Below are 17,626 nucleotides of genomic sequence, written 5' to 3'. Positions count from 1 at the left end.
CCTCTATTGCACTTACTTCATCGCCATTTTACTGACAGTCTCAGTCGTGTCGTCTGCCCTGCCCTACTGTTTTAACTGTGGTTCACGCTTCACTCTCCCTGCTGTCTCAAGTCTTCTGTCTTGTTAATAAAAACCCACTGTCTGCTCATTTGCATGTGGGTCCTATCTCTTGCAGAATTGTGACAAAACGTACCTTAAGTAAAGTCGGTGGACCGAGGAAGACTTTAGGTGGAACCCAGCACACCATCTTGTCTGATTGGGAACAAGCATCCAAAGTGCAACATCAATAAGTAGGATTAGTTGGCTTAATTGCCTTCAGAACTGTTAATCTTTTGCTGATTCTCCCTCCCCCCCTTCCTCAACCTAAACCACACTGCAAAGTATAGTTCTGTTTTGAAAATGGATCCTGTTCTAGCAGAGAGTTAATGTAATGTCAGTGTCAGTATGTCTCTCATGCGGTCCGTACTTTCCAATAAAGGGATCTCCGTGAGCGCTGATCACCACAGAGCTCTTTCGTTCATTCTCAGGTTGCTGTAAAGTGCCCCATTAGGACCAGGCATAAACATATCCAGCTGACCAAGCAAACAAAATAACCCATTAAAAGAGGAATTTTCAAATAATATTACAAGCTTTTAAAAACACCTAATGTGCAGTGGGCAGACAGAGAATTATGTAAGTATTTTACCGCTCAAATGCCAGTAGCTACTCTTGCAAACTGTCTTTACGTTGTCTGTATTTCCCACAAATCTAGTCATTATTTTGTACTCTAACATTATTGAATGTAATATTATTTGATATTGATATTTTTTTTCTTTACAATGGGAACTGCTATATTCATAAGAATATATGTAGCAGCACACATCCAGAAAGGAATCAAAATTTGTCTGTACAGCATCGTGGGAATGTTAAACGTGTTTAAGTGCTTCCATTTAAAAAAAAAATATATATATATATTAGAAATGTTATGAATTGAAAAAAAGAAAAAATTAAAAAGATCATCCACAAAGATAATGCATAAATAGCTAAATATAAAATAGTATTTCATTATTTTCAGAAAAGTTAACAATGGCTTTTTGATTATTAACAACCTCCATCTGAATAGGTAGAGTTTACAATTAACTTTAATAGAAAGGACCTGCTTATTGGAAGTGACAGCCAAACCCCTCCCATTTTGTCTCTTCAGCATGGTCTTTTGTTTATTAAAATCCATCTGAATGGGTGGAGTTTTGTAATGAACTTTAAAAGAGATGTGCTTATTGGGAGTGACAGCCAAACCCCTCCCATTCAGTCTCTTCATGACGCTTTTTCACACACAAACATATACACACATGCTCTCACATACATCCAAACAGTTACACATTCACAGTCTTGCACGTCTGGACAGAATGATCAATAAGGAGTCCCAATCTTCTGACCACCTTACAGCAGCCTCGAGCAGAGGGGTAAGCAAAACCTTTTATCACTGTATTAATGTCCGGATTGTAGCAAGCATGAATGTATTTTGTATTTGATGTTTGCTTTCTTATCAGATTATGGAACAAATGTGGGTTCAGATTAATTGATTTTGTTATAAACTGTTATTGATTTGTGTCTCTGCAATCTGCCATATCTAAAAAAAGAAGAGCAATTAAATAATTAATAAATCAAATAATATATAATATTATAAAATATTATAGTACAATAATTTATAATACATATATAATATATGTAATTTGTATATGTAAAAGCAATGGCATGGTTGTGTGTTTTGGATGTCATTCGTATCCAGCTTCTGTGCTGTTATTTAAAAAGATACTGTATGCATACCTGTCTTTGAGTTTAAACCGCTAACCACTTTCTTTAATCAAATTAGAAACTGAAACCATGATATGGGTTATGGAAAAAGTCTCCATTATGATATGTGTGCATTGGTTGAGGAAGGTACAAAACTGGTTGTGCTTGATATGATGATAAGCCAACGATTGACAGATTGCCTGCGAGTTTGACAGTGTGTGGAAGATTTTTCAAAAATTTACAACATGACAAAAGCAGATATGTCTGTACTCGCACATTTTTAACTGGTTCAAGCCAACGCTGAGAGTGAAATCATTTTAAAAAGTAACGTTTTTAATCTTTATTGGGCTCAGCACAACCCTCTTACTATCAAAAACAATCAAATTATTTTCCCAGTTAAAATAAAAATGTGCTTCATGTCATAACATCTAAATGTTAATGTTAAAATCAAATGTTACATTTAATATGAATCAACTTGAAGGTTACAGCAGTGCACTTTAATTTTAAAGCTCGCCTCAAGGTTACAACTGCACATTTTAACCTTTTACAATGAGCCATTCCTGGCTATTTATGCTTCTTGTGTTGAAAACATGATTCTTTGGAGGGGAAAAAAAGGTAACACTTCAGAATAACGGTCCGTCATTAATAGGTAACTATGTATGAAGTAATGCAAGATAAATGAGTAGAACTACTACATTAACACTTCAGCTACCACTGGTACTATTAACTAATATGGAAACAAGATTAATCAGTACGTAATAGCAAATTTAGGACTGAGCTACTTCCTTATTAGGTGACTGAATTATTGCTGAATCAGATTAGCCTCATTAAGAACTACTAACTATGAAAAAATGATAAAGAATTGCCAATTAATTACTAATCACAACATTAACATGTGTCTGAGACATTTTAAAATAATGGTCCATGTGTCTTTTTTTACTCTGAACGTGGTCATAAAATGCATCCTTAATTACTCAAGTGTTACCTAGTCACTCTGCAAGAACTACCAATGATCTGGAACATTATTTTTAAAGTGAAAAAGTAATTGAGTAATTATGATGGATTTTATGACCACATTCAGAGTAAAAAAGATAATTGCTCACGTCTCAGACACGTTAATGTTGTGGAGAGCATAAGGAGTGTTCAGTTATGGGAATCAAGCTTTGCAGTAAGCTGGGAATTTGATTTATTCATGGTTTTTGTCTGTAGGCGAGGATGGCAAAAGTGGCAGTAGCTTTAGCCGCTGCGTTTATGCTGGCCAGCATAGCGGTCATCATTTCTATAGCAGTTGTGCAAACTCATAAGAAGACTTATATATCCCGTGGACTCAAGGTAAAATTCTTAAATTTGAGCATGCCTGATACAAACCGTACAAGTGGGATCCAAATAAACAGACCTATTGTGTACCTCTTAGATTGTGTAAAATTATGGGACATAAAAGCATAATTGGTGTTTACCAGTCACATGTGGGAATATATGTTCAAGAATGATTTAACTTAAATTATTCATTCCTATTGTTTAATCATACTGATTTTCTTTTTAATTATACAAGAAAGAGTAATGTTTGTTTTTTAATATTATGTGTTGAAAAACAAACATCTCGCATCCCACATATGTTATGACATGGGCCACTATTCATTTACAGATGAATGGCAGGTAAAATGTGGTCAAAGAGTATTATACATGATTTATGGATTATGCTTTTTTTTTTTTTATTTTTATATAATGCTTCATTCAGTTTCCGTGAAAACAAATACTGTTTTTGTAACACGGAAAGGAAACCTATTTTCCTAAACACAAAACAACTTTCAGTGGATAATCACCATTCATGGAGTTATTTAATTCAATACAATGCTGCATCCTTAACATTGAGATACATGATCCTTTTGATGACTCATAAAGTCCTTGAAAATTTTCCCAACAGAAGAGAATGAGATTTTTTTTTTTTTTTCAGTAGAGTTAAGGGCAAATAGACATGTCTGTTCTTGGGTGCTTCACTCAGTCATGATTTATAGACCTTGGGATTTTGGCAATTACTATTCAGCAATGTATTTTGTGAACAGTGCAAATGAATGAGCTCTTTATTGCTTTGCAAGATCTTTAGAGTTTGGTCTTTGGTTACAGTAATGTCCTTTTTCACTTCTGTTGCTCTTTCTTTCTCCAGTATGGTATTGTTTTGGATGCAGGCTCGTCCAGGACTACCATTTATCTCTATGAGTGGCCTGCCGAAAAAGAAAACAACACTGGGGTTGTGAGCCAGACAACAAAGTGTCAGGTTGAAGGTACGAATCAACTGACATAAAACCTTGGATGGTTTACATAAACACATGGAGTCTTATTCTATATATACTAGCCAAAAGCTGAACTGTTGGTGGCACTTTCCGAGAATACTGTAGTATTTGGTTAACAAAGGCCACTTTTTTAAAAATATGTTTCTAAAATTCAAATTGGTGTGAAAAGCACTAGGTTTAAACACATCAAATGTCTCTGTTGATGTCTTGACCTTCTCATCATTTAAAAAAAAAAAAATCATACCACATCTTAATTTTGGTCTGTTGAATTCATATTAAGTTCCGTATAAAAATTAAATAGAAATAATAATAATTTAATTTATTTACCAGAATCATAATACGAAATATCTCAAATTTTGCGTGCAACCCTGTTACTATATGATTTTCCTTCTATTACAAAAATTAAACATTTTTTAAAGGGGTCATGAACTGCATTGCTTTATTTCAGAATATTTCCTGGAGTGCACTTATAATGTTAGTGTGGTTTTTACATCAAAAATTGTCATAATGTAAAAAATATAAAGGCAATTTTCCTACCCTGATTTTAGCCTCTGATTTGAACGCTCTGTTTGAAGGGGCGTGTCTGCTGTGGGACTTGCATCTGAAATAAGTATTAAATGTGGAAGTCTCTTGAAAACTTTATAGCATGTTTTTACTTTTACAGCTCTCAAGGTTAACTAATCGTAAAAAGAGTTTTCACCTCTTGAAATCTTTGGCGTTCTTATTCTTCTTCTTCTTCCGCCATGGAAGTCTATGGCAGCCCATAGAACCGCTTGCAGGAAAGTTATGAAATTTGGCACACAGATAGAGGATAGAACTGTCAGTGTCATAGCACATTTGGAGTCTCTAACTCAATCCCTTTAGCGCCACCAACTGTCGAAGTTTCACACATTTATGCTAATAACTTTTGAACCATACAGGCTAGAAACAAAATCGTGTTTCCTCTGATTCCTTAGCTCAAGTCGATTTGATTGCACTATATGTTTTTCCGTCATGAACAATTTTCTGCCATTTTGATTTATTTTTTTAAACCTAATTTTTCGTACTCGTCCTAGACGGTTGCTCCGATTTTCTCGAAAATGGAACCATATCATCTTCAGACTATGCTGACAAAAAGTAATGGAATTCAAGTTGATTCGTCAAATAATGCGCAAACTAATTTTACATAGCACTTGCGAAAACAGACTTAAGTCTGTATCTCCGCAATGCTTTATCGCATTTATACCAAACTTGGTACATTTCACCACAAGCATGACCTGAGGCAACATGCTGCGCTTCAGTCCAGCGCCACCTAGTGGTCCGGAGATGCCAAAATTGCTATTTTTGCTTATAACTTCTGAACGGTTTGTCCAAAAAAAAAAAAAAAAAAGTGGTCTCGTTAGATTTGGGGCATCATGTAGAGTTTAATGATAGCCAATTTTCCCATATCGGCCATTTTGTCCGTTGGCCATTTAGATTTCTTTTACTAAAATGCTGTATTTTATGAACGCATGAACATATCGTTAGGAAACTTGGTATGGGTCATCAGTACGATGCCCTGAAGGAGCATGAGAAGTTTCGAACAAGCGCCACCTGGTGGTAAAATGAAATATTCAAGTGCTTACAACTCTGGGTGTGGTTGACTTATTTTCACGGGAGTCATCTCCTTAGATTCCTGAATCCTTGCCGATTCCACCGATACTAAATATGCTAGGTTTCGCCTTACGGTTTGTGTAGCGTTGTGATTTAGCGCTTACATTTTTTTTTTTTTTTTGCCAATATCTTCAAAACCTTTAGACCGATCGAGCCAAAACCACCATGGGAAGCTTGAAAACATAGGTCGTTGGTCATACCTTAATGACCAATTGTCAAAATATTAATAGTAAGTGGCAAGAAAATGCAAACAAAGTCAGGTGTGGGTAATTTTTTTATGTGTTAATACATATAAATGTCTATAAATCCAAAACGAAAATGAGATATTTTCACCAAATATGACACACTCACTCTGAGAACACATAAAAAAGTGGTGGAACTGCGCCACTGTGTGGCTTTAATAGTACAAAACAAGGCATTGCCATTAACTACAATATAATATATCATGATATTAAATGCTACACTTTACGAATGCATTGTGGCTCTTCAGCTAAAAGGTTAACCATAAGCTACATTAGCATTAAGATAGCTTAGCATGCTAATCTGGTTAACATGCTTTTGTATGCTAATTCTTACAGTGAAGGCTCTCTTCGCAGTTTGGTAGGTCAGCGTCAACTGAGTGGCGCAAGCAAAACCAAAAGCCCTGCACCATAAAGGTCGTGGGTTCGAATCCTGTGTGGCACATGCCCAGACCGCAATGGGTACTGTGGTGCAAAAGTTGCTTCAGTTCCAGATATGGTTTTTATCTGAGAAGGAAATCAATAAATAATACATGTGGCACATTTATATAAAAATGATTTATTTTGAGTTGATTCTCACTTGAACTATAGAACATTGGCATCTTGGTGACTGCATGTCTTCCCAGTGGTGCGCTGGGATGAGTGACCAGCATCTGATCCAGAGATAGTGGGTTTGAGTCCCGCGTCCGACGACTTTAGAAAAATTTTGTGGAATATTGTGTCATTTCGATTCCTTTTTTATTCAAGCGTTGTACTAATCTTTCTTTCTCTTGGATTAGAAATAAGTATGTTTTGTTCAATCTGTGTTCATTCTCATCTGAACTTCTGCTCATTTTGAGTTCATTTTCACCTGTACTTCTGAACAAGCTATTTTTTCATGTATGTTCAATTGCTGCTGTTTTTGCTCTTCCTGCTCTGCACTGTTGTTGCTGCTGCTTCAGGGGCTTGGCCCCGTATCGCTGCTTGCAGCTATATTATTATTATATTTAGATCTATATCATTTTATTTAGATCGTGACATGGAAGGTTGTAGTGGATGAGCATTGTAACCGATCACAGATATGTTGAGTGCATGAATGCAGTGATCTCGTCATTGCAAATCGATTTCTGCACTTTCACGAATGCTTTCATCATAACTAACATTGCAAACACGAGGTAAATAAGAGAATTGTTGATTATAACGGGAATTTTGGTGAGAGTCCAGACATAAGTCACTGATAAACTCACGCTGTTTGATTGACAGCTCCAGCGATTGTAAAGGGAGCGTTCTTTTCATTTAAGTTAAATATACAGCCGTGTTACTTGCAACCCTGTTACCAAATTCTTACACTTTTAAATACATGTTAACGCGTTACTTTAATGGTCCGCCTTAGACATTAGTAAATTTGCAACTACATGTCAACTAACTCTCATTAGAGTATTAGTAGACTCATTGCTTAATATCTGCTAACACTTTATTTTGATGTTGGACATTAGCACATGTTAGGTCACTGTCAAGGCTCTATTGTGAGATCATTTTAGACTAAGTTTTATAGAAGACAGAGAGGAAAAGCTGTGCCTTTTCCAGAAAGTATTGATAATGGTGACGGCAATGCATCAGAAAATAAGGTCGTAGTAGGAAAGGTAGAACTTGAAGATCAAGGAGGATAGAAGCAGTGAGGGTGAGGGTAGAGAGAGATGAAGAATATAAGTCACAGATTGTTGTGGAAGTCAGACATTTGGGTACATTATCCTATGCCAGTTTGGAAGGTGTTATCCATACCATAACCAGAGGTCAGGAAAGATGCCACTGCCTATTGGCCTCACCTGCCTATTGGCCTATTGACAAGCAAATGATGTCTAAACAAATCAAAATCGAGATATGTGTGGGGGTACACTGAAAAAGAAGATTTTCACTTGTGCTACATTAATTGATTTGGAATTCCAAGAAAGAAACACTGTTTAACAATAAACACTAATGCCTGCTTCAGACTGTGCTATTTCATCAATCTTATAAGATCATTACAAATCACACTTTACGCCATGGATCTAATAAACTTGGGTACGACATGTATGTAGACCGTACAATGACGACACCTATTGAATCGTAGACTACGTTGTAGGTTAGTATAGAAGAATAAAAGTCTTCAGCATGCACTATTGGTAAAACAAATAGAGCAATATCAAAACTACTTTGGCAATTGTGGTTTTTATGTGCGCTGAAAAAAAGGGGAGGAAGCGAAAAAGGAGAATATGAACGGGGTCATGGCTAGGGAAAAGAGGCCAACTTGGCATTCCAAATTTGCAAATGGCTTGAGGTAAGTAGTTTTAGGCCATTGATCAGTAGGCTACGCCATTTTTGCATTTTTTTTTGGCTGGCCAGTAGATGTAGGTCGTAGCAACAAACACTGTGAGAAGATCATGCTAAATTTCTGACACTGACACAGAAAATTATCGCAGGCTATCTTTAGTCGCCAGACTGTGACAACGGCTGTCTTTGAACCTCTCTCACTGTACGATGTACAATAGGATTACCGTTTATGAGCCACAACCAGAGAAATCACCACGATTGGTCATCTTTTGTATGGGACAACCCACAATCGTACAATGTGTACCAGGCACAATGTGTACCAGACATAAACCAGACATAAGGCACAAGATGAAATGAAATGTTAACTATGCTTTTTGAAACACCAAGGACTTTTCACTTCTTTTCAGATCGTGAAACTGCATTTGAATGTGTGTGAAGTTGGACAATTTGCCAAAAACAATATACCCTAATAGGACAAAGGCAGTTATGACAACACCGTAAAAAAAAGGTCAAATGTAGAAAACTAATTTTGGAAAATTATTGTAGTCTTAAATATGTCAAATATGAAGTCATTTAATTTTTCCAGCTGTGATTTTATAATTAGTATTTGGTTTGAGAGTATAATTCTTTACTACTCTTTTTACTGAGCAATATATAGGCAGTGATAGAATAATAGTGTGACTTAAAAATATACATATATAGGACTATAACAGAACTTACATAATGTGATGTGTCTTTTCAAGGCCCCGGAATTTCAGATTTCGGTGTAGACGAGGAACAGGACAAAAAGACATGGAAAAGTTTAAAACATTGCATGGCAGAGATAACCAAGGCCATTCCCTCCCATCAGCATAACTCCACCCCAGTCTTTCTTGGGGCGACAGCAGGGATGAGGCTCCTACAGTAAGAATGATTTTCCATTCCTCTTTTTGATCATATTTTCTGTTTACATTCTTACCTTTGCATCACAATATATTTATGTATCAGTAGAGCCATTTGCTGTGATACTGAGAGCTCATCATATTGTAACACCTATATCCAATGAAGATGAAGGCAGATTCAGTAGTTCAAAATAACAACAAGATTTATTTAACGAGCTCTACCAACACGAAACAGTGTGCATGGTACAAACAATACCAGACAATGAGGGAAAGGAACTTAAATACACTAAGGTGATGAACACAATGACATACAGCTGTGTTGATTAATGAGTGTCCATGGTTTAATTTAATATTCAACAAAATTATTGATCTGCCTGCATTGACACCATTATATGAGAACTGAACTGAGCTGGACGATGACATCACGGTTTTCTCTAAAGTGGCCAAATATATAAATTAACTAAATTAATAACTTTTCTTTTCTTTTTTTTTACAACAAAATGAATCATCACTGAACTTACTTAAGCTGGACTGTGACGCTATTTTCTTCTGGAAACAAACTTTGTTGCATTATTTTCCTGTTTTCTCTGTAAAGATGCTTTGAAACAACCAGTATTGTAAAAAGCGCTATATAAATAAAGGTAACTTGACATGGAAACTGACGAGTGGCAGGAAACTTGAACAAGGAAACAGGGGACTGATGAATACAAACTAAAAGTCCATGAAAATATATATCTAACAGAACATAATAGTGACGCATACAGTGTTAGACAATAGAATATAGTACAAAATAACATAATATCCACTTAATTTCTTCAGATTCATTAGCTGCTATATATTAAGAAGAACAACAAGGTGCAGTCAAACTATTTGCGCTAGAATGTTTATAATTATGACAATGCATAATGCAATGATATGGTAAGAAACAAGAAAGCTTGCTTTTTCAAGCAGCATAACAAGTTGTTGAAATCGGAAGCCATAGACATTCAATATAGAAATGACACTGTCCGCTCTTACATTAAAAATAAAGTGGATTGCTAAAGAAAAATGTCTTTATGCACTTTTTCATAATTTTAACACGCTGTTTTTAACACTATGTTGTTATTACTCAAATAAATTATTATGTATAAATGTATATATTTTGGCACAGAGTTAACGTGACACTGACGCAATGTGTCCTGCATCTTTGCCAAATCTTTTTTACACAGAATGAAAAATGAAGACACATCCAACGCTATCCTGAAAGACATGAGGAACTACCTTAGCTCTCTTCCTTTCAATTTCCAAAATGCTTCCATCATCTCTGGACAGGAAGAAGGCCTTTATGGTTGGATCACCGTCAACTACCTGATGGGGAACTTCTTAGAGGTCAGTTCATGGGCTGCTTTACTGAACCTTTTTTATTTTGGTCTTTGTAACTAAATGTTTCATCTTAAATGTATGTATTCAAACAACGTAAGTGTTTAATGTCCCCCATGAAATAACTTTTTGTTTGTTTTTTTTGGTATGAATATGTTAGCCTTAAGGTTATCTAAGCTAATGTGCTCAAAAACAATGACACAATTTGCATTTAGAAGATATAAGCATTCAAAACTTACAGTCTCTCACTTCCGACAATATGATTAATGATTTTGATGACATCACTCTGCACTTCAGCTTCTCATCAGATTTTCTGCACTATATATGGGATAGGGAACAATTCAGACAATGTAAATATGCTTTCCATTGGGGCAAATGAAGTCTGGTTTTGTGTTAGTGTCTGCTCTGGTCCAGAGACACGATAACACAGAGCGGATCATATGCGCGAGTTGGTGCAGACCCCACAAAACATATAGAAGCCATTTGACCATTCTACATCGAATGCTATATTTTAAAGCGATATGGAGGAGATTAGGAGAAACGGTTTAACAGATTCGGCATTAGAAACAGCATTGACAAATGTAAGGTGAGGAGCTGCTCGATATGTAGGCTACCTCCCTGTCTTCCTGTTTCAGTTGAAATTGCGTCACCTCATAGAAAAACGCTGTGCGTTTCAAGGCACTTCAGTGGACCTTTAACCCTGTCAATGCTCTTACTGTGGTATTATCCCCAGTTATTTGTCTTCATTATGAAACAGAGTCTGGATGTGTTCAAGGCATTGCAGTCATCTTATGACACAATATTGAATCAAAACCAGAAGTGGACAACAGAGCTTAATTGAACTTTTAAAATGTTAAACTTTAGTCTGTTTTATAGAGAAATCTTTGGAATGCCTGGGTACATCCTCGTGGGGCTAAGACAGTTGGTTCATTGGACTTGGGTGGAGCCTCCACCCAGATTGCCTTTGCTACTTCTGATGATGCCAAAGGAGAAGATATCATTACGGTTTCGCTCTATGGCTATGAATATAATATCTACACACACAGTTTTCTCTGCTACGGGAAAAATGAAGCTGAGAAAAGAGTTAATGCCAAACTTTCAAAGGTATAGTATGCTCATGTCATTGAATGTTATTTCAACCAAAATATGGGTTTTATTTAAAATACAGACTATTTTGTACTTTTAGATTGAGTATTATTGTATGTTTCTTCTTACTTTGCCACCATCAGTAATTATATGTCATTGAATGCTCTTTCAACCAAAATATGTTTTATTTAGGATACAGACTATTTTGTACTTTTAGATTGAGTATCATTGTATGTTTCTTCTTGCTAATTATACTAAGACATTGATCAGTTGTGTAAAACCTTTCTTATAAAATCCATTATTGCTAATGCTGAGTGATGCAATTAAACCAATAGCTTATGCATAACATTTCCCCAGACAAGCCACGTCAATACATCAGTCATTTAATGTAGGATTGAAAGAGGGATGAATTACGCTACATTTCCCTGATTTGCTCTTAGGTAAAATCTTCCTGGAAATTTTATATTAATTGGTTACTGGAATTTTCTTTTCTTTAGATGCTTTATATAAACTATTATCTAACAGAAAATTATCCTAGCAGTACAAGTGACTAGTTTTAAATGCATCAAATGTCTGTAACCACTCATTAGAATCAAGTTTTGGCCTGTCCCACCTCAGGTCTTTACACTCTTTGCATTTATTGGAAAAATCTGAAAAGAAAATTCTGCTGTTGCCCTTAGTGTAAATAGCTTTTAACACTAAGAGTAAATTATAGTCAGATACTATTTCCATTAAATAGTGTTAGATAACTTGTATACTTAGTGCACACAGAGGCAGATTCTATTTGCACTCCAGTGTATGCACTAATAGCAACATATTCAGTGTATATTATATTATATTGTAATCATAAATGGATGCTGCCTAATTGGTTCCTTGCTTGTCACTAAGGCCCCGTCCACACTACTGCGTTTTCGTTTAAAAACGGAGACCTTTTGCTACGTTTGCACCTCCCGTCCACACTAAAACGGCAAAAACGGAGACCCAAAACGTTTAGAAACGCTGCCGATCCGTTTTTCGTTTTGAATCTCCGGAGGGCGTTTTAGTGTAGACGGGTCAAAACGGAGGACTTTAGAAACGATGACGTAGTAGAGGCTCAGTCTCGGCTCTATGATTGGGTGTCATCAGTCATGGCGTATATCTTTGCTAGCAGCTGTTGTACAAGTAAATTCTGCATTTTACAACGCTATAACTGCCTACATGCGCCGGAGTCAAGCTATTATTCGAGCGATCTGTGACCATTCCCGTGTGCAGTGGCGGCGTTGACCGTACATGGAGCGTTGGTTTGGGGTTAACCCAGAGCATGGTGGGATGATTTTATCAGTGAAGTTGTGTTTACACCGGCACGCGCATCCCCAGTGTTGGTAAATGGTCACGTGATCCGCGTTTTCAGTCGTTTTAATGTGGACGGAGATCAATTCTAATACGCAGCTAAAACGCTGGTGTGGACGGAGATCGTATTTGTTTTAATTATCCGTTTCTAAACTAAAACGCAGTAGTGTGGATGGGGCCTAAGCCCGAAAACCCTCCCCTACACCTGCAACTAACCCTAACCCAAAACATATTGAACCTTCTGATCAGTAAAGCTCCGAGAAGGGAGTCACTGTTTTGAGCATATTTACAATATGATCACTACAATAATGTAATTTTGTCTTGCTAAACCAGACAATGGTGGGTGGAGCTAGTGAAAATAGCCTTTGCCAACAAAATTGGCTTTTTGATTTGGTTTGTTTTTAACTATTAACTATTATAATGGCCAAATAACCCTGCAACACTGTTATCATTACCAAATAAAAAAAATCACAAATTGCAAAAATTATCATTCCTTTGTAACACCTAACCCAAGAAGTAACACTTGTTCATAATTTTGGAACATGTATTAACTCTTTGAATTGTTTTCCTTTCAGGAATCCTCCAACTTGGCTAATGTGAAGCACCCCTGTTATCCTTCTGGTTATAATATCTCTATGCTTGCAGGGGATATTTTTGGAAGTGAATGTACAAATAATGACACTCCTTTGTGGTATAGCCCAAAGAAAACAATTACTTTCTTTGGACAGAGTAACCCTGAACAATGTAAAGCCTTGGTCAGGAGTATCTTTGACCTGACGTCCTGCCAGGGAGCTGAAAACTGCTCCTTTGATGGAGTTTATCAACCAACCCTCAGTGGAGACTTCATGGTAGGTATTTTTCTTTAGTTAAGATAAAACTAGGAACAGTTTCCCGCAAAATGAAAATTCGGTCATTATTTAATCAACTTCGTATCATTCCAAACCTGTATGTCATATGTGTCAAAGTCCGCTCCTGGATGGCCACTGTCCTGCAGTGTAGCTCCAACCAGCTCCAAAACACCTGCCTGGAAGTTTCTAGCTGTATTTTGCCCCTATACTCTCATTCACCATTCCCAAAATTACTCCACTAATAAAGTCCACTTGAAGGAGTGAATGAAAACGAGTGAATTCGGACATTGAGTGTGCCAGAAGGGCTGCCGCTTTTGCATAGTTTATGCTTGCCGTAAATAATCATTTAAAACTTCGCAAACTAGCAACTCCAGTAGTTATGAAAAGATTGATCTTGAACTCTGTCATGGAAACTATAGCAAGTATAAACCTTAAGTGAACAATTCAATAATGAATTAAAAAGCAATTTATATCTGTATGATATTATGCTGTAGCCACATTGGACCAGCGGTTTTGAAAATGGATGGATGGATGATTCAGCTGCGGCGTTATCTACTGTGAGACATGGGAATTCATTAAGCACGACCCTTACAGTCCATTATGGGTATTCTCTAGCCGTTGAGTGTACATCAGTTGTTCACTAGTTATTGCGGTGCATTATGGGATTAAATGACTGCACTTGGTAACGTCCACAATGGACACCACTACAAATGGCTGTTCCCTCAAATAGTGCCCTATTTAAGGGTAGGGTGGCAATTTTAGACACAGACTAGTAATCCTGAAGACCTCGATTAACTAATCCAGGTGCGTTTAATTAGGATTAGCATTAAAATCTATTGATTGTAATGCTGGACTGCTGGAGTTTCACACCCAGAGGAACCCAAATAACATCAAATGTCATTGTTTCTTGCATGTTAATGTGACCAAATGTTACAGCCTAAGCTATATTTCTTTCATCTGGATCTATTAAAGCACTTATTTTTGCGTTTTAGGCATATGCAGGGTTTTACTGGACTGCTTGGGCTCTTAAAGTAGAGGGTTCCAAAAGTATGGATATATTCAACAAGAACATGGAGCTGTTCTGCTCAAAGGTCTGGAAAAATGTGAGTACCAGCCAACTGCATAATCACGACTTGCAGGAAAATATAGATTGGGAGGAATGAGTGCTGTGGTTCTTTGTTACATTTATGATTGATGTGTACAATCAATAAACCTACCATTTAATGTCCCCCCTCCCCCTCCTTTAGCTCAAGCAAAACTACAGCATCAAAGACATCCATCTGAAGTCCTACTGCTACTCTGCAAATTATGTGCATACCATTCTTGCAGATGGTTACAAGTTTGACACGGGCAACTGGAAAAATCTCAATTTTCAGAAAGAGGTGCATTGCCTTTCATGTTTATCATGAGATTGTGTGAATATATAGGCTATATATTGTGTGTGTGTGTGTGTGTGTGTGTGTGTGTGTGTGTGTGTGTGTATAAACAATGATGCCATACAATATATACTGTATACTATATATATGCCATGATATTATTGCACATAACCTAAAAAGGCTGTAAAATTATTTAAAATGTATATAAAAAAGTGCAACAAAACACTTAATGTACATATTTTTCTAAACATTTTAATCTTCATATTTCTGCTTTTAAATGGTCCAAGAATTGGTCCCATTTACATCCGTTGTAAGTGGCTCACCATAAACTTCATAATTTGTATTGACAAACGTTGTCGATTGACTTTAAACTGAACTTGAAATATTAATTTAAAACCTTTTCACAGCAAATGCATTTCTGAGCACGTGATTTCTACGGAACAGTCACCTCAAGTCTCAATGCATGACTGTAATGTGAAATATCTGCCAATGATATTCTCTCTCCCCCTCCAGCAAATCAGCTCTGTCTATCCAAAATGCTGCAGTGAACTGGACCTCTTCACTTGTCTCTTTGTGTTTCAGGTAAATAAGACCAGTATAGCTTGGTCCCTTGGCTACATGCTTGCACTTTCCAACATGATCCCAGCTGAAGGGAAAATCATCAAGCTACCCATAAACAACGTTCTTTTCACTGGACTTCTCCTCCTGTTCTCTACTCTGACTATTATCACCCTCACGTACCTCGTCATTGCTCTGGTGCGCTTCTGTTATTGAGGTGTTTGTACTGAGTTCCCATCTATATTGTACTGAGTTCTCATCTGTAGGACCAGTGTCCCACTTAGGGAGGTTTTGGAAATCAGGAGAGACGTCGATGTGTCAATGCAGATGTACCTGCTAGAGAAGGGTTTTAGTTTTGGAACGTGAAGGTCTCAAATGTCTAGCGGTGCTAAGGTAAAAAAAGAAAAGACGCCTGATGTGAACTCCAAATGTGTTAACCTGTATTAAATGTCATTCTATCCAAAAAGGGGTGTACAGGTCTTTCTAGTCCTGGAATACAGTGGCAAGATCTTGTACTGTGAACTTAAAAGACACCGAAGACAAAGTAAAGGTTTTTGCTTATATACAGTCAGTAAAAAGTATATCTACTATGGTCATGTCAATGTTTTGATTGTGTATTGTATCTAATGCTTGTCTTATCCCTAGCATCATGCCTTATGTATCTCACACATGTATTTCTGCATGTGCTCTTCAGCACACATTGTCTTTGGATGAAATGTCATAGTATCTAAATAAATGTTATGGTTGTTATGGCAGTGAAGACTAATGATTATATTTTTTAGGAAAATTAGGTATTTTAACTTGTAGTCTGGGCATTGGGCATTCTATAATGTAATAATGTAAATGTTATTAAAAATGGACAAAAATGTATGTAAGGGAGACATGGAAGAAACTACGTTGGGGATAATTTGTGTCTGTCAATGCTTCTGCCAGTGTTCTGTCTGTTAAAAAACAAAACATTAAGAAGACCAACCATAAAATGTATAATATATATATATACAGTTGCAATCGAAATGATTCAACCCCCATTGCAAATCAAGTTTATTGGCAAAATTTACAGACTTCCAGCTGTTTGCAATGAACAAATAAAACAAAAGTAATTGAAATAGCTCAACACAACAAACGTTTCAAGTGGTTTCTCCAAAATTAACTGAAAATGCAACAGCTGCACAGTAAGGTGCGTACTAAACGCATGCAAGAACTCCAAGACGTAAACCACTACTGACCCAGAAGCACATAAAAAGTCTGCTCCAATTTGCTCAAAATCAAATAAATAAGCCAAAGAAGTTTTGGGATTCTGTTCTGTGGAGCGATGAAACAAAATTGGAACGTTTCGGCCCTATGGATCAGCGGTATGTCTGGAGGAAGAAGAATGAAGCATATGCTGAAAAGAACACTCTGTCTAAAGTTAAGCATGGTGGTGATGCTCTGCGGCTGCTTTGGATCCTCTGGCACTGGAAACCTGGAGCGTGTGGAAGGCAAGATAGATCCATTGAAGTATTTGGACCTTCATTGGACCTTCATTCATTGGACCTTCCAACAGGACAATGATCCTTATACCTCAAATTCCGCCACGGCTTGGTTTCAGAAGAAGTCCTGGAAGATTCTACAGTGGCCATCACAGTCACCTGACTTAAACCCCATAGAAAATCTCTGGTGGGATTTGAAGAAGGTGGTTGCAGCAGGCAAACCTACGAACTGGAGACCATTGCTCATGAGGAATAGGCTAAGATTGCTCAGAAACGCTGCCAGAAGCTGGTGTCTGGTTACACATCTCGATTGCAGCAGGTCATAACAGCAAAAAGGTGTTCTAAAGATGCTTGCAATGAAGGGGTTGAATAATTTTGAGACTCAATAAAAGTTGCATTTCAGTTGAATTTGGGGAAACCACTTGAAACATTTGTTGTGTTGAGCTATTTTAATTTCTGTTGTTTGATTTGTTCATTGCAAACAGCTGAAAGTCTG

At 36.8% G+C, this 17,626-nt stretch overlaps 1 protein-coding gene across 2 annotated transcripts; it reads left to right on the top strand.

Annotated features, from left to right (window-relative positions):
* Positions 1-1,053: 1,053 nt before the first annotated feature.
* On the top strand, positions 1,054-16,230 carry entpd3 (ectonucleoside triphosphate diphosphohydrolase 3). Of its 2 annotated transcripts, none has more exons than XM_056257434.1 (10): positions 1,054-1,442; positions 2,983-3,105; positions 3,938-4,055; positions 8,968-9,127; positions 10,314-10,473; positions 11,341-11,568; positions 13,455-13,727; positions 14,720-14,819; positions 15,081-15,109; positions 15,686-16,230. In XM_056257434.1, the coding sequence occupies exons 1-10, from the start codon at positions 1,248-1,250 to the stop codon at positions 15,875-15,877; spliced, it is 1,578 nt and encodes a 525-aa protein (XP_056113409.1). In that variant the 5' UTR covers positions 1,054-1,247; the 3' UTR covers positions 15,878-16,230. The 2 variants fall into 2 exon arrangements, with proteins under 2 accessions (XP_056113409.1, XP_056113407.1); XM_056257432.1 differs by having other exon boundaries at positions 1,057-1,442; positions 14,720-14,830; positions 14,975-15,109.
* The last annotated feature ends 1,396 nt before the right edge of the window (positions 16,231-17,626 follow it).

This window comes from Rhinichthys klamathensis, unplaced genomic scaffold, assembly GCF_029890125.1.
Source record: "Rhinichthys klamathensis goyatoka isolate OS25496 unplaced genomic scaffold, OSU_Roscu_1.1 h1tg000006l_1, whole genome shotgun sequence".
NCBI classification, from domain to species: Eukaryota; Metazoa; Chordata; class Actinopteri; order Cypriniformes; family Leuciscidae; genus Rhinichthys; species Rhinichthys klamathensis.
Note: the sequence above shows the minus strand (reverse complement) of the source record. Positions and strands in the feature narration are given on the sequence as shown.

Coding starts and splice junctions, on each gene's coding strand:
- entpd3 (XM_056257432.1), top strand. CDS start 1,248: ATGTGCTTATTGGGAGTGACAGCCAAACCCCTCCCATTCAGTCTCTTC. Junction 3,106..3,937: donor ATATATCCCGTGGACTCAAG/GTAAAATTCTTA, acceptor TTCTTTCTCCAG/TATGGTATTGTTTTGGATGC. Junction 10,474..11,340: donor TGATGGGGAACTTCTTAGAG/GTCAGTTCATGG, acceptor TCTGTTTTATAG/AGAAATCTTTGGAATGCCTG.